This window comes from Patiria miniata, unplaced genomic scaffold (assembly GCF_015706575.1).
Source record: "Patiria miniata isolate m_02_andy unplaced genomic scaffold, ASM1570657v1 HiC_scaffold_7, whole genome shotgun sequence".
Taxonomy (NCBI): domain Eukaryota; kingdom Metazoa; phylum Echinodermata; class Asteroidea; order Valvatida; family Asterinidae; genus Patiria; species Patiria miniata.
This window is the reverse complement of record NW_024037074.1, coordinates 15026468-15047514: the sequence shown is the minus strand read 5'-3', so window position 1 is coordinate 15047514 and position 21047 is coordinate 15026468. Positions and strand designations below refer to the sequence as shown.

General features: G+C 40.8%; 1 protein-coding gene across 1 annotated transcript; it reads right to left on the bottom strand.

The window, feature by feature from the left end:
* Nucleotides 1-12034: 12034 nt before the first annotated feature.
* On the bottom strand, nucleotides 12035-20946 carry LOC119744285 (neuropeptide CCHamide-1 receptor-like). Its single transcript, XM_038220155.1, has 2 exons — nucleotides 20779-20946; nucleotides 12035-13847 (listed from the first exon to the last, which is right to left on the bottom strand). The coding sequence occupies exon 2, from the start codon at nucleotides 13783-13785 to the stop codon at nucleotides 12757-12759; it is 1029 nt and encodes a 342-aa protein (XP_038076083.1). The 5' UTR covers nucleotides 13786-13847; nucleotides 20779-20946; the 3' UTR covers nucleotides 12035-12756.
* Between the last annotated feature and the right edge of the window lie 101 nt (nucleotides 20947-21047).

The window sequence follows — 21047 nt, the reverse complement described above, 5'->3', positions numbered from 1 at the left end:
AACAACCTATTACATTCCCCCATAGGCTAGATGTAATCTCTCGTCAGTGGCTTGAATAAGTTCATTGACACGATTTTTCAATTAATTTTTTTTCAGGCCAATAATGTCTTTATACGCCGTCGAATTTCATTGTCACCCATAAGCAATCACCTGTCAGTCTGTGATAATGGATGGCCACGAAGCGATTCATAGAAATATTAGCTTTCGTATTTTACTATTACCCCCAGGAAATTGGCAAAACAGCTCCCTCCCGCCTTCGCTCCTGATCATGCATCCTTATAATCGTTTTGCTCCATCTCCATAGAGGTTTGGGGTAGAATTGGCTTCAGCACGTATCGAGTCGTAGACACGGGTACAGCTGGCCATTTGGTTTTCATTACCCTGAACTCTTTCAACCCATCTCATCAGCTTGTCAGAGCTGCATTTTCTGTGGCTTTGGAGAGATGGGCACTGTTGGATTGACACTTTTGAAATCTCGACTCCATTAACCCTCCATAAAACTCGCTGAGATCGTCCATCATGCCATCATTCATCAGTGTCAGACGATTAGTGTACTTTATGCGAATAGCTTCGTTTGTGTGATCATTTTGAGGAATTCAAAGGGACTCCAGTGAGTTCCTAGTCCGTCAAAGAAAAATCGACGGCATCAATTTGTCTAACGTCATGTTTTCAGGCCTGCGTGTCCTTATAATGGAAATCCGGGCGGTTATTTTCATGTAACACGAAGGTCGTCCCCAGGGATAGAAAGTGTCCCGATCAGTGGCCACAAATTTTGATGAAGCAGCTTAGATGTAATCTGTTTGTGGAGATCGGATCCGTGTGGATGCATATACAAATGACGTACAACTGAGGTGAGGTTTCCAAACCACGACTTCGTCTCCGGCTGTGGCTCTTGCTCAAGAAACTTTTTTCAAGCTTTAATATATAGATGCATTCCCCGTGCTATTTCTGAGTTTCACCTCGATTTTTTTTTGTTTTTTCCTAGCTATATATAAAAAGTATTCATTTTTGAATGAGACATTGAATAAAACATAATCCACCGTCGTGTAGCTGTATAACTCGGCTCTCGCAGGGCGGGTTATTTTGTTACACAAAGTGAAAGCCCCCTTTTCAGTGGATTTCAGACGCCCATAGTCGGAATAACGTAAGGGCGTGAACAAATTAAGGAAATAAAAAATCCATGTCAAGAGCATGATTTATGCATCTTTAAGAACCAAATGAAAATACTATAAAAATGTATATCAGCAATATAATAAGATTCCATGTTCCTGGTAAATTCAAAATTGGGTTTTGCCCTTCACCAACATATTTTTTTTTTTATAAATTGTGTTTCATGAACACAGTATACTCAAAACAACTCGGAGGGACTCGAACCCACAATCTCATGCTTACTATAGTTCAGACGTCTTCCACTCGACCACTGTCTGCGGTGATTTACATCACCCCGACGCAAAATTGCATCTTATGAATAGTTCCTATAGTAGAAATGGGCTAATGTGGAGCCAGAGTCTACAGGTCAGGGGTCAAAGCATGCATCTGAAGCCAAGACTTTGAACAAGTCCCAATATTGTGGTTGAAGATCATTGCCCTAGAAGTGTTAGTTACTACTCCTTGCTGCGCACGCGCGCGTGCGTGATGTGTTTCCAGAAGAGTTGCTTGTAGATTCAAGTCGGCAGATGGCAATTCGTGCCGAAATGTCAGAGAAATATGAACTGCTATCTGTACCTTTTCTCTTTGAATTCACAGTGAGATGGATGATACTTCTTGACGTGGTTGTAGCATGTTTTTCCGAATATTAAGTCATGTTCAAGAGGGTTCAATGAACGCGAGATCTATAAGTTGGGTTTATTAAAACACCACAAGAGGGTGTTTATTCCCGAGGCGCAAGGTTTTGGACGCAAATCGTTTGATTTATTCAAAGATCAAAGTTAACGAAGCTAGTGGAGATTGGCAGACTTATGGAATCTTCATTGAATTGTTAAAGAAGTTATAACTGGCTGGAATGAAGGCAATTTCCTGGAACTCTTGTCTGTTTTTGAGTTGAGAAAACATGATCTGAAACCTATATCATCGCGCCATTTTGCTGACGCATGCGTATTTCATACCAATCGGAGGAACTGATGTCGCCTGAGATCCCTCTGTCACGTCTCGTACCATAATTTGATCGATGAGACCCCTTGGCCTCCAATCTCCCACCCCACCTCGATCCTTTCACCCCTTCACTTGTTCCCTTGGCAACATCAATAGCTGTCTGTGTCTATCTTGTACTTGTCAAATCCCCCCCCTCTCTCAGACCGACTGCCCCCCCCCCTCATCTCAGACCGACTGCCCCCCCCCTCATCTCAGACCGACTGCAGACTTTTGTTGACCAAATAACTGCAGGAAATTCGTGTCTCGCCACGAGTAAAATGATACTGAGGCTATAAACATAAATACGACACTCCCTACGCCGATATTCGAAAGCGGATCGTTTTTACCTAACTCAATTGTGCAACTAAGGCCAACTGTAAAACACAGGTCTGGGAATTACGAATCAGTCCCAATGTGTTTGAGAGTAAACGAAATCGCTGAATGTGTGTTTGACATATCAACCACGTTCCAGTTAAAGTTGCCAGAGGTACAAATTGAGCCTTCCAGGGGGCAACGGAACAATTCAAATATTAGCAAACTTTACCGTGGCAGAATTTGTGTGACAAATAACGGCTCAATGCTTTGATGATTTCACACTCGTTTATACAAACATTGCAGCCTGAGCTCACCCCCCAGCCATACGTGTAGTAATTGCATTTATACAAGCAAGTGTCAACGTCGCTGTTTTCCTTTGGTCTTCCATGTCGTCCCGATGCTCTTCAGGCGAGATATAGTGTCAAGATTTGCAGGGAATGTACGATTGAACCCCGATGTAGAATACGAGCCATATTTGCTTGAAGTCACTGCCAACCGTTTGACAGCTTTCGAGAAGTGTGATTCATTCATGTGACCGAATAATATGTTCGTCCTACGTAGAGTTAGTGGAATTCAATAAAAAACATCAAAATATAATTGAAACAAATTGCACTTTCATTATTTGATTTTAATGTCACTGAACTTCGTTTCAATGCGTCCGTACAAAATCACTCTTATTTCCTTTTCTTAATGTACATGTCACTTTAAACGTGTAGTGCAGTAACTTACCTTTATTGGACTTTTTGGCCGGACTTGACGAACTTAATGCTCGTTATGACATTGATCTCCTTCAAACCACACTCGTAACTTACCTTTATTGGATATTTCGGCAGGACCTGACGATATTAATGCTCGTTAAAACATTGATCTCGTTCAAACTGCCTTCATAATTTACCTTTATTGGACATTTTTGCTGGACCTGACGATATTAATGCTCGTTATGACATGAATCTTGTCCAAACTACACTCGTAGTAATCGTGCTCGACTGTTTATGTGCATAATTATATGCATGGGCATACACTGCTTGTACACTGCCAAAATAATGCGGTGTTCAACTTACACTTGTTTCATCTTTATTGATCCACACGTTTGATATAGATAATAACACCGATGTACTAACACATTTGTGAAATTAACACTCTGTACGTCCACGCCATGTTAATTTAGTAACACTGCGCTTTAGTAACACTAAAGTGTAGCCATTCCCCAAACACGGTCCCTTCCTTCATTCAGTCATTGATATAAACTCCAGATTCTCTTCCTTAGTTGGTTCTGCGACGTAAAGCTCATCATACGTACGGTGCCTCGAATTCACACGTACACAATAACCTACGTATGAAAATGTAAAAACAAAAAACTATATATATTACTTTTTACATAAGTACATGCACCTTTGTGTGACAATTTCACCCCAGGTGTGCTGTTTGACCCTGTATAAACTTTAATAATGTATTACAAGACAGTGTCCTTTTGGTTAGTACTTTTCCGTCATTACGTTCCTGTCCGTTGCGCGTAGGTTATTTTGACATGCATGGTTTTGATTGAAGGGGGGGGGGGGAGGAGGGTGCTGGACATATGGTAGTTCTATCTTGTCTATTTTTAAAAATCTGATCTTCAGAAAACATTGACATTTAAAGAAAATGTTTGTGGAAATATGGTGTAGGGATTTTTTTCATAGGGGCTCTAACGGATTACTAAGGGATTATAAAGGTGCCTTTTTTCAAGTGCCGAGTGCGCTTGTGCAAAAGGGCACTCGTGAAAAAAGGGCACTCGTTACAAAATATTGGGTGGTGGGTCCCCCCCCGGTAAGTGTGGCCATTCCCCAAAGTCCCCCCTTATTTCAGCCATTGGTATGAACTCCAGATTCTCTTCTCTAGTTGGTTCTGCGACGTGAAGCTCATTCGTCGCGGATCCAGGATGATCGTCACTCAATGACTACCGTTGATACCGGCTATTTACGTCAGTTTCCAAGGCACAATTGAGAACTCGCTCCGGAGTCCAAAATAGATGCAATCCGGCGTGGGTACAGGAAAAAAAACCGTCTGATTCTATACAACTCTCCTCGCTCCAACATTTTGTGGGTGCATGAACTACTTCTCCGACGAATTCTTGGGATTTGAATAAATAGAAGGGAATTGTAGGAGTTATGAATCCCTTGCTAACACAATGTTAACACCACCTTCATTGAATTGGAATTACACCCGGGGATTTGTTTAATACCAAACAACCCTTCGATTTAGTTCTAGTAGGGTATATTGTCAGGAAAAGTGTAACATTTTTCAACGAAAAGAACCAAATTCTCAGGATTTGTCACGAGGACGATTGGAGCGTGGCGATATCGCACCATCCGCTCTTCTATGAATGAACCATCTCACGTATCATCTTTAAGAAGACGCAGCTTGTCCAGGTGTTACCGCGTCACATCTTGCGGAAAACCGGATGTCCAACTGGAATTATTGAGAGCAAACGAATACAGCGCTAAAGGCACAGTAGATATCATCATTGCTATACTGTGAATCCATGAAGAGGATACCACTGGATGTGACATGTTGGGAAATGCTGGCAGCTGGTGCTTCACTTCGCTCAGATTATTGTGATATGAACAATAATGATACAGTCAACAGGCCTTCCTTTCCCTGAAAAGCATACACTGTTATTTCGGTTGTGTAAAAATCAAACGGTTGTGTACTATACGAACCTAGCAACCCGTTGTGTAAACTGTTGTTTACACAACTTGTGTAAAATATTACACAACTTGTTCATTTTTTTTTACGCAACTGGTTGCTAGGTTCATATAATACACAACCGAAATAACAGTGTACAGCATGCCTGTTTTATTGGACTTCTTTTTAAACTCTTCTGTATATCATTGTGATTCTTATAGTGAAATTATTTTCGAATATTTGCAGAGCTATCCTTGCCTCCATTATTACGTTTATGAAGTGCAAATGCTGCCACATGAACAAAGCAAAGTGAATTAAAAAAATAATATTTGATTATTTTTTTTTAAATAGTGATAAACAGACGAATGGGAAGTCAAAATTCGAACACATAAACAGGGATTAGCTTGTAACGTCCACCAGGGTAACCTCTTAATTCCCATGCACTTTCCGTCGGCTTTACCTCGATCTCGGCACACTGCGCTCCCATTCCCTCAAATCCCACAGGCTTCATCGCGATCACAACGTACTTAAGATAAAGTGAAAGCGAAGAAGACGGGGGGAATTTACTACGCCCTCTGTTCCTAAGCAACAAAATTCACGGGAATTATTTCGGAGCCAAATTGTTGTCTATCCGGGAATACGTTCAGGGAGTCTAGTTTACGGTTGTTTTCAATTGGTAACTCTAGACTGGGCCGGTATGCAGTGGAGGCCATGAAAGATATTTCACGCTTTTCAACGATACCAATGCAGGGTTTTTCTTGTCTTAAGTGATTTTCTACATCTAAACTTTTACGAGCAATAAGCTCTGGTATCTTGAGGAGAATTGCCCGCATTGAAACATGTGTTTTTATTTACAGATTTCTTGCATCGCAGAGGGGGAGTTTGACTTTTTTTGACCAAATTGGGGAAAACAAGCCTTTTGTGCGAATACGTCTTTGGTTGGTTGGTTGGTTTCGTTATGTAGAGTGATCGACTGGCCTTCTACCAAACATCCGTCCAAATATTTACTTCTATATTATGTCATAAATTTGTGACCCTGACAAAAGCACAAAGGAGTCGTGACATTCTTGAGATTTTTCGCAAAGTCACCGGTGTACCGAATTGAGAAGACGCACATGCACCTTGCAAACAATTGTTTGTTTTTTCAGTTTCTCCCCGTCTGTAACCCCGGGCTAGCCGCTGGAGGAAATTGGCATGTTTTCCACTTCTGTGCTCCGATGGTAGTACACAATCTTCTACGTCAATTGCTCCTTGAGTCTGCCCCGTGTTAAATGGGTCAGCACGGATCATATTCTATAGGAAAAGGAAAAAACCCAAGAGAACAAGAAGTGAGAGAACACCCTCCCGTTCCACCATAATTGCCAATTTTGAACGCAGGTGGCAGTCTGCAAACTCCAGTCTGCCTTCCCGTAGGGGAAACACTGATTTGAATGTTATCAACAACCAGCGGCCACCGTCTAACATTTCAGCCAACTTGTCTCGAGACTTTCTCTACGCGCGATCGTATCATACAACAAACTTTTAGAGATGTATCAAGTGCCAACCCCAGAAAAGGTGAGTCAATTAGTCAACTGACTAGACTCACTCACTGTCACTTGTGATTTCGACTTGCTTAAGTTCCTCCCTGGCCCCAAAATTCAACACATATGATATACCTAGATCCTAGTTTAGTCTCGCTTTGGTAAGACGAGCAAAGTTTTATCGGCTTGGGAGTAGTTGCACTTGAAACATGTTATTTAAACGAGAATGGAAGTTTTCTAGAAACTTTATCGCGTGTACGATAGGGGTAGGCCCACTGATTATTGTGAGGTGTATTTATTCAACTGGTAAAATCACCGAATGTTGTTTTTGAATAACTGCCTTTGTCCTATACCAAACTACCTTACCAACACCCACCGAGAACTACGCCAAAAAGAGCCAAAGTGATAGGTAGACTTTGGACATGGAAAATCTCGATTGACCGACGGACCTTGAAGTCTGAGATTGATTTCTTCCGGGATTAGTGGGCCTTGCTGAACTATTTGCCCTGACGCCTGGTGTACACGCAGACATGGATTAATTGCAAGGGAAATGTATCTATCCATCATTGCCGTATATCGTCATGGAGCAAACGACTGCCCTAATAACATCCCTCATCTGTCAATGTTGTTGCATGGTGTTGGCTAGGTGTGATGGTGATGCCATTAGTGTTAGAGAATTCTAATGAGAACGACAGCGAGCTGACTAGTTTTGATATCAGATTAAGTCCATGTCGTGCAGGAGTGTCATCGTTCACGTTCTGTGTTCACCTTTTGGCCGATGTGAAATACCAGAGAATTACCAGCCAGGTGCAAATAGGAAATAGAAATAGCGAACGATCTATATTACTGCGGAAGTTGGAACAAATAAGCCGCAATGAAACCTGCGACCTCGGTTGGTGTGAGGTCGATGATTGATGCCAAGATGGCACAATCATTAGCTATATAGCTCAGACCAGTAGTGATGAGAAATGTCAACAGCGTGTCCTGTAGAAAGATGCAATCTGTGGATATATACCAGGCGATTGTGTTGAAATTACAGTAGCAGACGCCACTGATTGGCTTCTAAGCACAATAATGTTCCTGGAAAAAAGTGGCATCCACAGTGCGTCACTGGTTTTCTAATTTAAGCCTCGTTAAATTTTTTTTTAGCAAGGAGCATACATTTTTATAAATAGGCCTATCCTTAACGCTCCGAAACATTTTCTCCTTTCCATGAAAAGAGGCTTTAATTAATTCACTTATATTTCTGTAAGCTATTTCTGTGAGTGTATTTTCTTGTATTGATGTACATGGATCTGCAAAGGAAATTATTGTAGATTACAAGTGAACGTATTGCAAAGGGCTCACTGTTGTTAGTTGATTTTTCTTTCGACAGCAAATTGAGAATACGTCAATGTATTGATCCACCCCAGAATGTGTACCAAATGAAAAATTTGAATTGGTATCAATTATTTCATAAACATGCATGATGGGACAATTGGTGATAATTGGTGTAAACTCCCTTCCCGACACTTTGTCGTAAACCATTGAAATATAATAACTGATTGTTTATTCACACCGTTTTCCACTTGTATTGTATTGTTCTTACATTTCAGTCAATATACATGTTAAAATCACTTCATTTTGTTCACAATGAAATGTTAAATAATTGTATACATTCTTTCACTCCAACCATTCTTTAATCGGTGCTAAATACATGCCTTGTTTGTACATCATCTTCACGCTACCGTAAATTATTAATATACCGTAAATTATTAATAATTTCAAACTTTTTTGAACTATCTACAGAATCATATTATATAGTGTACATGAAGATAAACCTGGATGTTTATCACACACACCTGTTCGACGATGAAAAAGAGGCGAATATATTATTTGCAATAGAAGTATTTACAAAAGTTAGAAAATTTTACCTTCGCCACAAATTCTTATTTGAAATCTGAAGAAAAAAACATCCCCGCCCAAATCCCGAACTCCAAATAATAATATGAACTCCTGATAAACGTCTGTTTTGAACATTTTAGTAATGAAAATAATTAATGACTTTTAAATTACATTGTATTTACAAATATACAGTTAGGGTATATACACAGAAATGAATATCAGTTTCTATTGTAGACACTAAGAAGGGGTGTCGGAAACGCTCGTTATCACTAATAATATACTATTGAGTTCTATACTGACATGACATCTATATTTGAAAAATAAATACCGGAGATGTAATACTCGAAGTACCCCAGTTAAGCACCAATATTACACTGTCATTTCAGAATTAATTTATACCTAACTCCAACACGATGAAGACAAAAAGAAAAGACAGACACTGATCTGTTCCAGTGGCTTAGACCACCGAGTCCCTCATTGGTTAAATCCAACCTATAAGCCGCGAATCCTATGTTCGCTGACAAGGAAAATGATTGGACGTGTGCAGTCTGGCACATGCATGCAAGAAAATGAAGGAATATTGTCAAACTACCCGCACTTGTAATTACTTTGACATTTTCTAGACAGGTACTCACACCTATCAAAACCCGAGTGCTCATAATAAAGAGTGCACATGCACTATAATATATTCCGTCATTGATCTGAAGGTACAACTTCATACTGAATTTACATTTCAACATACGCGTCGAACTCAGAGAGTCTCCATACAAGAGAAGTCTATTCCTACAGCCAACAAACAATTGTTGTTTGCATGTTATCGCAAAATATTATACCTTTTGAGTTTGTATTACACCTAGGCCTTATATCACTCTAGTACCACCGCCTGCGATTATACAGAATGCTACCGTTCTTGTACACCACGTTACACGAGTGATTACAAATTTCGCATTATGAATAATCCAATACACGTTTACAATTGCGTTTTGGTTTTAAACGATCAAGATATAACATGGAGGTGACTAATGATATTCTACCCTGCTGATTATTATTGATTGTTGATATTGTTAAAATGCACACTAAACACAATATCAGCAGGATAAGCTATAACCGTTTATATTAACACCATCATACGGCTAATCTTTACGAAATAAGAGACTTGCACTACATACAGTCTGGAGAATTGATTAAATATGGACGCAATGGGTCAATAATGCACAAAGATACATAGACAATCATTATTCAAAATGGCTACGGTGCAATAGAAACACAGCAAGGTTTACACTATTTATTAGGGTTAGGGTTAAGCTTATTTGAAGCCAAAATTTTCTCGTATATTGGACTAACTGAGACCTATAGTAACAAGCAACGTATGTGAAACCTTTTTTTGTACAGTGAGCTGGCCAGTGTCTGGTTTTGAGCTTTCAGCTTGTTTTCTAATTTTTTTATTACGACTTTCTCTTTGCCAAAGTCATAATGCCAACTGTAGGGCTATCTGATGGACAATGAAATATAAATTACGGTATGTTTGCGGCACGCAATACTATCTTCAAATTAAATGTTAGAAGATGTTTTTATTTGTTTTCAAACATTTAAGTGTTGGGACTTTATCAAACACTGAAAAATTGCCATGGGTTAATTTTACCCTAGAAAGGGTGAAAACTGGAACTACCCAAACTTGGGTTGTTCTATAACCAATTGTTTGGGTTAGAATTTGTGCTAAATTCAACCAAAACTTGTGGTACAGACCAAATTTAAATTTGGTCTTGTATGACTACAACTTTTGGTTCGCTTCCCGGACAAGATCTGTTCACTGATTGGCTAACAGTTCAAAGCGCCCTCTAGCTAAAAGTGCATTACACATTGTACGCCCGCTGTCGCTCATTCTCTCTATCTCTCATTTCACACGCCCTCTGTACGTACCCCTCTCAGCCTCACATGCAGTCTGTCACTCACATCCACAGGTCATCTCCACTCTGTTCACCCTTTTGTGTCATTTGTCCAGTTCGTTTGTTTAATTATCTTATTTATTTTTTTGCAGAGGATCTGCTTGTTTTTTATCCGATATTTTGTTTACCACAATCAGTTGCCGCAAATGCAAATCAAACCTGGAAGTGAAAGGAAAACAACCATCGTTCCCGATGGGTAAACGTATTTAAAACGCCAATTCTATAGAACACACCAATTGGTGAAAAGGAGGCCGAAGCGTCTTTTTTTCATTTAAAGGACCCATACAATGAATTTTTTTAATGCAATCCTTGAAAATGCACCTTTGTGTCCCATTCACTCACATTTAACCTTATTTTCAATTTTCGTTTTGCCATTTTCATGCTAATGAAAATTTCCATATTCATGAGCAAAAGTGTGATGCCATTTCGGGCAGAGACCTCAATGTTAAAGCTACTTCACCTCAAAAAATTGATAGAATTTGGATATTTTGCTGTCACAAATTGTCTTTTCTTGCGTGATTCATTTTGTGCAAGTACATGGCAGTAAGCTAATGAGCAACCCTTTCTCAAACATTATGTTTTCAATTAGCAAAGTTTGGGTTCACAATTTAAACAGAAAACTGAACAGTGTCTTCCTGAAATGACATCACAGCAACAACCCACTAAGTTGTCCATAAAAGTATGGACCATTTTTAAAGTGTAAAAAGTGCTCTTTTCAATCAAATTAACCAAAAAGGAATGCCAAATAGTTTTCACACATTTAAGAGAAGTAGAAAGTTGCACAATGTGTTCCCAAGAATCGGATGGACTCTTTATTTCGAAAACAGCTCATTTTTGAAATTTCTTAATGAAAGCGGCAAACAATTTTGCTTTTTGGCAAAACTGCACGAAAAGTTAACTCGTATTCATCATACTTGCAGAAATTGCAGACTGTTTTCAGTACGAAATTCTTTCTGTTTCAATATAGGCCTTTTATCTCACCCAATACCTGTCTGATATCTCCTCAGCACTTTCACTTTCTTCACCCGTTTTTTTTCCTCTCATCGCTACCCATCAACCAATAATACTGCGGTTTACAAATTCACAAATATTGAAATATGCGACACTAGACACCCACAGAAATAAAATCCAATTATAGAAAGTCACGGTATTTGTAATACGATTCGTCGGCCGGGAATAGATTGTTTTTTAACTTCAATAGAATAACGGTAATTAGCTGCCAGCATGTTTTTGAAAACCAGTCATAAATTTCCCCTTTAATAATAACCTTTTCTCTCAGTATGTGTAGTATAAAAAAACGGGTATTGACAACTTGAACTTGGATGGAAATGGTCCGGTAATTATTATTCGCGATAGTGCTGTGGCCTCGTGGTTAAGGGCACTAGATTCGTGGTCTGTGGGTAAAGCTGCGGGTTGTGGGTTCGAGTCCAGCAAGGCACTTTGTAACTCATTGCTTCTCTCCACCCAGGAGTAAATGGGTATCTGTGAGGGCAGAGATGGTTATTGTGATTGAATAAGCTTGCTTGCGCCTAACAGGCTGCATCGAGCTGTATACTCCTCAGGGAGCTGAGATGGTATTTGGAATGTTTAATTGGCCCCATGATCAGGGGTAATAATAATACTGTGAGCGAGGTGATTTAATTTACTAATAAGATCGTTCTTAAATGTCGATTATTATTATTATAGGACGACTATGTATTGTTATTATTGTTATCATCGAAACATACCATTTAGTTAGGAGACATTCCCATAGACTTGTGCACAATTTTGTCCAACTTTCCTGACCCCTATACCCCAATTTCCCTTATCCTACCCCCACTAATTTTGGTGTTGTTACCGATTGGACCACGAGCAATCGATCTCCTGTTGGCGACAATAATGTTTGCCTCTGTATAGGAGCTGAGGCATTAGGGAGAAATCCCTAATTCCACATGTTTTCTAAAGGAATAACTCTGGCGCTAAAGTGTCTCCAATATGGTATAATTTACGATAGTAAAATTTATTATTATTATTATTTCTTTTTATATTAAAGATGGTCTTGTTCATTTCGGTTGGCTTTCAACAACGAGGGAAAGATGCACCACTTATGGTCCAAGCGTTCTTCCCATTTCTGATTTACTTTTCCTTTGAACTTAAAGTTCGTCGCTCCATTCCATCAAAATATTCGTCCATTTCTCTGTTTTCCAAATCTCATGTACACAAACAAGACACTCATCTCTCCGTTAAAGATTCCGACGAAAAGGTTTTATTTCCAAAAGTCGGGGCAGCATTAGGAACTTTCTCGATTTTTCCTGTCGTTAGTACCTGACAGAGAGACTGAATCGAGTTGTCCTGGAACGGCCACTCCTGATCGAATTCGCTGAGGCCACTCCGGCGTTGTGTTTGGACGGCAACCGGCAGAACAGAGCCTTCCTGTACTTGGAGCTCATCATGTACATAACGAACGGATTGCAGCACGAGTTGGCGATGGCAGCATAGTAATGCATTTGACGCAGCGCATCCCGGGCCGGGTTAACAACCACGGGACCACTGCCAAGGATCTGCCAGAAGCGGAATACGAAATACGGCATCCAGAAGACAGCGAAGGATACCGTGATCAGGATAAACATGGCCGCCCGGTTACGACGAATCCGGAACTGTTTGAGAAGCGACCGATTGACCTGCTCCCCGGAGAACTTTCTGGTACTCTGTACGAGCTTGATGATGACTAAGATGTTGGTGTAGGCGATAAGACCCAGTGGGATGACGTACAAGAAGCAGGCCCAGAAGACAACGTAGACCTGAGAAGCCGTGGTTTGGTGAGGGAAGGTACAGTAATGGTTGAGGCCTGATGGGGTCGGGTCGAGGGTGGTTATAAAGAGAGTCGGTACGGCGATACCAATGGCTGTCAACCACTCAGTGAGTATCAACACTTTGGTGAAGTTCCTCTCACCTTTCTTCATTACGATTCCCAAGAATCGACCCACGCTGAAGGCAGTGATGGAGTAGACGCACACGCCAACGGCAAGGGTCTCACCGAACCGATAGATCTTACAGGCGACGCTACCAAACTGCCAGAAAGGGTCGATCTCGTGTTCGATCTTGATCGGTACCGTCAGGAGCAGGAAGAGAAAGTCTCCGATGGCAAGCTGGATGATCAAGGCGTTGATTTGAGACTTGCGGAGCTCTCGATTGAGCAGGATGACTACGATGATGCTTGCGTTGCCCAGCAACCCTACGATGGCTACCACGGCGTAGATGTCAATCACGACCCAGTCAAAGTCGGGCTCGATATAAGAGTCGTTGCCGTAAGCGTACGATCCTTCGTACTCGTCATCCTCAGACATGTTGCCTGCTGATAATCAAATGCTCCGTGGAGTGTCAATTCGTTAACTTCTCTCTAGATGCCCTGAAATAGGAAGATAGAAGGATATTTTAGTCAATAAAGATTCCATGATATATCAACCGCACTTGGTTATGAGGCAAGTGACGCCTGTACCGCAACTAGTACCACAACTAGTGAAGTAACTAATGGGTAGGGGTACAGAGGGCGTCCCCCTTCGCTCGAGGCCTGCTTAGATTTGGCCATGTGCAGTGAGTTTGGCTGGTCACAGAGGGCCAGCCTAGTATCCTCTTTGTACCTATCTCACTGACTGACTGACTGACTTGTATGCTGGACAGGTATTCGGCCCATTGTGTAGACCAGGTGCATGCTGGAATCAATTGAATATAATTTGGCGCCCTCTGGGACCGGCTTTACTGGCTTGCCTAGTCTTGTTTCGGACGCCTCGCACTAACACAGACCGTCTTGAAAGGGTTTCGTGAAACGGAAACCGTTTAACAAGACACTACAAGACACTGATATTCAGTGAGTGTTACGGAGCATAAAGGTTGGTAACCCTTCAACTGAGAAGGTTACGTGTAAAGTTAATGTGAGAGTATTGCACGCCTTGTAAATAAATGTCGGGGAGGGCTGGGTTTCGGACATGTTTGGCGCCGTTCCTAACAATTAGTCTGGCCATATACTGGTGTTAATTCCAACTCGAATCCATCTTGATTTATGAAAGATGTCACAGTTTTTGAGAAAGCGCAAATTAATAGTGCGATCAGTAGTAGGCTACGATTGAAAGCCAGTGGCAGATGGAATATTCCGCCAGCACTCGCAATTTCCTAGCTTCGGAAGGGAAATGAAAAGAAAATAATAGCATGCTCGCTGGATAACGAGCCGTGTATCAAGAACATTTCCTTTGGTGGCAATCACTGTGTACCTACCCGGGCCATTCAACATGCAATTTTTATATGTATGGCGAATGTTTTATATCTATAGACATATTTTTTTTGTTTACAGACTATTTCAAATTGACTGGCTGAACTGTACTTTAACTCTCCCAAGCAGTGCTGCATTTCACACAAATATTTACAGTGCGCCTGTATTTCCAGACGGCATTGAAGGCTATTGAAATTCGCATTTACAGAAGTCGTTGCCTGAGGCGTTTGGCTGCCCATGAATAATGCACTTAAGAATACTTCACATCTTGGAATAATAATTGAATCAATAATAATTTGCTATGCGCGTTTGCAGTTGATACACACGGACGACAGGTATTTTTTGAGATCTGACGACTAAAATCAATGCTCTATAAATAAATACACAAACATATCAATGTTAATTTCCAGTTGTACGGATAGTCGTCAAGATTTAATTTCCTGCTCCAACCGAGGATACGTTTGTTCTTTGAGGAGAGCACTCAGACGTGCTTTCTCTAAGTAATTTCAGGTACACTGGTCGGAAAAATTTACAAGTGGAAGTAGAAGCGTCACGAAGTCCTTCTCAGTTGATTTAATGATTTGCCACTGTTGATTTTCGAACTGTCAGTCCGGATTCGTGCTCTCAACGTCTGGTTTACTAACGTCGTAAACATCCCAATTGATTCTCCAGTCTCTTACACGAGTAAGACAAATCGCACGGTTATTTGCAGACAGAACAGTCCGTCAGCAATAGAATTACAGTGTTGTTTACCCTACCAGGTCTAATCACCCCGATGACATCTGCGCCTTACTTATTGAACAAACTGGGAAGTCTTAATCTTGAAGCCGGCGTGTTTTGCGCAGAAACACGGCTTATGTACGATGAGAAGCAATCGTCGCGTTCTGATTACGATTAGCGATGACTGACCACCGAATGGCAGATGCAGTGGAATCACCTACAGGGTCCGTCTGTTGTCAATGCAATTACTTGGTGAATGTAAACTCAGTCTTCTCCATAATGTACACAATATACTACTTATTGCGTGAAGAGCTCATGGCACGTTCTTACAGTATTTAGTGTTGTAGGGCGCTTCCGTATTCAATGTTGTATGAGTATAATTTATTTGACTCTTCTGAATTCAGAAATCCCCTTTGAAAAAGGGCTCCTTGATTTGTCTCGCTTTTTTATGCGAAAGGATTTATCAATCAGTGTATCTGTTTACAAACGCTTGCTCGGAAAAGTAGACCTTTCATGTTTCATTTTGCAAGAATCCGGAAACCTGAAACAGATTTCATGTCATCGTAGCTGGTCAAGTTGCAGATTTACTGCGACAGTGTGATCTCAAGTGTGGACTTAAAGACATCGATGACTGAAGATGGGAGACGAGTTGACGCTACTAAGGGTACTTAGACGGTGCATATGCTAATGGTTGAGTGAACATGGACAAAATGCGATATACGCTAATTGGAACATTGAAAATTCATTTTCTCGGAAGATGGATAAATATGTGTCTTCCTAATCGCTTCAATTTCATTTGGATTGTCTTCCGAGATGTCATAAACGAGTATCAAGGAAGGACTAACGAGAAGTGCAGATGATTTCGTCTTCTTGAGGTCGGTGTAAGCCTCACGGTAATACAAAGCAAATTGGTGACGTCAACGTCAACAAAAAAATAATATTCGCACTGCCAATTCGCGACAGTTGCACATAAATTATTTTGACCACCGCAAATGTTTCGTGACTATAATATAATACCTCATTTAAACCACATCGTATTGTCCCCGCCTGACATTAAGTATATGATAACATGTAAATATCAGCACGAAACAGCCGTTGTGTTCCCATTTGTAGCTGATAATCCCTTGTTTGTCGACGTGACAGTTTCTTGTGTGGATACATTCATCACATAGCGCAATTATTGGCTATGTTGCGACATGACGCATTAACCAAGTTGCTTCTGTGTCTGTTGGCCCATCCTCCATGGTTGGCCTATGGCATTTTACCATGCATAATGACATTTTCTTTTACAGATAATATTAATAAATTAACGAAAGTATAATAATATCCTGGCAACATTTTGTCATTTAAATATGCTTTATGCAGATACATCAGCATTAAACCACCACTTGAAATGCCAATGGAAAAAGGTGCATATTGGTACAAATTTGCATTCCCGTTAGAGTACATTCCATTTAAACTTAAAAAAAAAATACATAGAAGTGGATAAGAATATGACTTCGTCGAGAAATTGAAGTCATAAACACAAGGAACTACTTTCACCGTCAAAGTAATTTCAAAATCTTTAATTGCCAGCTTATGGTGCTACATTCGCAGGCCCCGCTAGAAATTGCCTTTTTCATGGTCCGGTAACCGTAGACTCGTCAAGGCGCGATTAATCCATCAAAGACGGCCCATTTGGGAGTTGCCGCCCGGAGGACGACAGTTAATAAATGATAGCTGGGGGAGGGGTGGATGTTTCAAAGAGCCTTCGGATTACAGGTACTTGACAGAGCGGAAGCCGATCCCTTCCGAGACCAAAAACTCGACATCATGGAATGAGCTGAGGTGTGAAACCCAAATGAGTTCCGTCCCTATGAAGTAACCCGAAAAAGTAGCCGTTTTTTGAGGGAGATAAGATTCTTGCGCTGCTGATTCTGAGCATTTTGATGAAACTTCGCTTCGATAAAACAAACATTTGCCAGTAAATAAGGACGTGTGCCAACGGCTTCACTGTATCATCTCAGCGTATTTATGCAGAAACTTATTTGTTTTTACTTTAAATATAATTCAGGGTGAGTTAAAAAATATGTCCCTTTGGATTAAGTCCTTGCTCCCACAAAAACGGGAAAGGTTACCAGTTTTTCTCTTCTGCAAACATTTGATCTGGGACCGGGTGCATGTGATACATGTACCGTATTGTGCCATTTTTTCCCACTCACCCTGTACATCGTTCCAAGCAACGATGCACCAAGACTTTCTTTTCGAAGTATTTCTCTGACGGGTAAAGTAGCAGGGAAAATTATACATAATCCACAATTATGCTTGAGTGCAATATACACAATGCTTGCTGGATCAGCTTGTGGGTTTGCTGAACGCTGCACCAAGCGCTCCAAGCACACACAACAAAGGAGAAACGACATTTTAGGTCGGTTTCAGAAATTTGACATTTGCAGAGCTGTCGTTTAATCAAATCACATTCCGAGGTATGCTGCAGACATAACCTATAGTAATAACAACTGCAGAGGTCATGCGCGGAAATGACAATCGCATTTCTAGGATTTTTTTTCTCTTCAATCAGTGTTTTTTCCCCCGCGCAACGAAGTGAGCGCGGCAAAGCGAGGGATAATTCGACAACACTTGTTTTTCTTTCAATCTTTAAGATATCGCTCTAGGCAGAAAAAGAATCAACTTCCAATTCAAGGCGGCCAATTCGTCAGATCTTGCACTTTGGGTTTTTGGAGTGATATTCCGCCGAGGGTTTTTCTGTTTACTGATGTCTCGATCATGTCTCCGTCCTGAAAGTCTTCTTGTTGTTCCATATTTGTCACGGAAAGCCTGCTCTTGTCTTCCGGTTCGGCTTATTTCCCCCCCCCCCCCCTCTTTCTCCTCGGATGCCCCTGTCCGTTGGCCCTTGATGCACGCAAGACACGGCGTTCTGCTATGCAAACACGGCAGGCTGAGAGAGTTTGTCAGTGGACAGTGAATGTAGCACGACTTAGCCCGCACTCTGCTCATCATTAAAATTCAAATTTTGTTGTTTGAATGGGCTAGGCCTACCATTTTCCCGATCTGAAAGCGAGCAACCGGAAGCCCATTTGATGAATGGACTGCACGCACGATATACGACTCATCCATTAGGGCCGTCAACCATTTAGCCACTTTTCATGTGGGACTACAATGCTACCGTGACCCATTATGATCAAACACGATGAAAATCTTTGTATATTTCCAGATTTTGTGATTTTGGTCATTAATTTTAGTCGTGAATTATTTTCTGGATGATTCATACTCTAACATTCCAGCTTTCTTTTTCAAAACTAATATTTTTTTACTTTACCACATTATCATTTCTTAGCCGTAAAAACATGTAAACAGCTTTAATCCATTTTCTAACGTCATTAATGCATCCTTTTAAATTTGAATTTGAAAAAATATATTCTTCCGCCAACCAAATAACATCCAGCTATACACGCAGTTTCAATATGATTTGAGAGGTCGCATTACCCAAAGTAGATGGCAAGTCGACCAAGTCGATGGGAATTTAGCAAGTGCCGCGTGAAATTCAGACAATTATAAATGACCCCTTCCCCGACCGCTTATAGCGTTCGTCTCAGAACTTCAGGTCGGTTGATATATTGATAGTTCGTGTCAGGGTTTTTCGTCGTAATTTCCGAGTAAAACAGTTTTGTAACGAAATTATGTACCAAAAATCTCGATGAGCATTCGTCTTATCGATCCGTAGGATGACCTTTAAAAACTTTATCTTCAAGTTGGAGGGTTTAACCCAGTTTGACCGCAGAAAATCACGTATTCGTCTCTGGACACGCCGTCATCCCCTTATCGATCCAAATCCTGTCTGCCTAGAGTTTATGGAGCATGAGTAAAAATGCCGATGGCATATGGATGATCCTTGACCCAAAAAATCTCTTTAGAACTGTTCTATTTGTTGAAGAGAATTGTGCCCGCTTTTTCTTCATGGTGACTGATCTAACATTGCAGAGTATTTTCATATCTGTCATCTGATAGCAGATTTTCAGGGCCGGAGCAACATACCTTATTTTACGAGGCAAATAAAAAACCATCAACGCTATAAACCACAGGAATCAGTCCAGAAGTGTCTTACTTCTTAAGATGTCTGCGCCGAATATGCCATGGCTTAAAAAATCAAAATAATGAACTTGATACCTCTTCTTGAAGCCTTAGATATTACCTGGAGTGTTTTTCAGCGGGTCGGATTACATTTTTGAATCCAGTTGGGCTTGTATTAACAAACAACCGACCAAAATAACTCTTTTTGATTGCGCCAAGTTCTGTTATTGTATTCGCTTCATTCAATGCGAAATCTCAGGAAATGTCAGGCTCGGAGTAGCTCTTCGTAATTCGTAGTGACTATGCCTTATATCTCATTGGGCCGGTACAGCTTAATTGTCGACATGTAAATTACATTTTGTAGCCATTCAGCAATCCTTTCAAGTATATCGAATATTGGGCTGTATGCCTGCAAGGTCAAACCTGCCCTCCTTGGTGCTTTTAAAGTTATTAATCTCACAGCAAAAGGAAGGAGAGCAATTCCCCACACAGATGTTCTATATAAGCAATTTCAACTTACTGAAAAGCAGATATTTAACAAAATTGTCAGATATACACATGCACTGGTAATACAATTAAGTTTAGCGTGAGCTATACCCGCTGGGGCATTCTCATCTAGATAATAGGTTTACCGATACATGCCTGATTTCAAGAGCGACAGTCACTTCAAGGCAATATCGAGTATACGTCCATGCGGCAGGTATAACAATTTATAGTATATTTCCACTGTTGGAAGATGTAGGCAAAAAAACCCAATCTGTTTGCATTGTGTGCCTGGCAGAACGGCATGCGCATACGCCCTTACGCGCGAACGCGTAATCACCAAAAAGTTTCCAGCAAAAGGGCATACGCAGAAAAAAAGCCTCTATCTTAATGAAATTTAAACAGCAATGGAAATTTACACAAGTTGTTCAAAAAATTATGATTCATATAATATGTGACAAATTTATAATTCGAACGACTTATAATACGCTTGGGAGAACATTGGATTAATAATACGCGTGCATGAACATTGCTGCTTTTCAATGCAATATTCTTGCCCTTCTGCGCGCTGCCGGGGCACCCGATTAGAAAACGGTCGACAAACATTGAGAGGGTAGAACTTGTTACGTCAAGAAGTGTACATGGTTCTCACTGTTAGGAAAGGCAAAACAAACCCTCGTGCGCATCGGCGCTCTGTATCAAATTCCTTGTCGGAAAAAAACAACACCTTCGGGTAGTTTTTAAACATATCTCAACAATCTGGCAGACGTTGCCGTAAGTGGACCACATATAGACTTACCCCTTCTTGCCGTCGCGTATCGACCTACATATTTCCGGCTGGATATCTTATATTGATCGGCACACAGTGCGTAGAACTCCGTGGGTGATGATACATAGGCTGAGCGCAAGCCCAACGAGTCCGCGTGTGGAGAGTTTGGTAGCGAGATGGGTATCATACGATGACAGCAACTCAGGCAACAGGGTAATAATAATGACAGTGTGGAGCCGAAGCTCTTTATAAGGGACGACTCCGTCACTTCAGTCTGGCTACTGTCATGACTGCGTGAC

What these genes read in the sequence shown, in the direction of transcription:
- LOC119744285 (XM_038220155.1), bottom strand. Translation starts at nt 13,785, where the DNA reads ATGTCTGAGGATGACGAGTACGAAGGATCGTACGCTTACGGCAACGAC.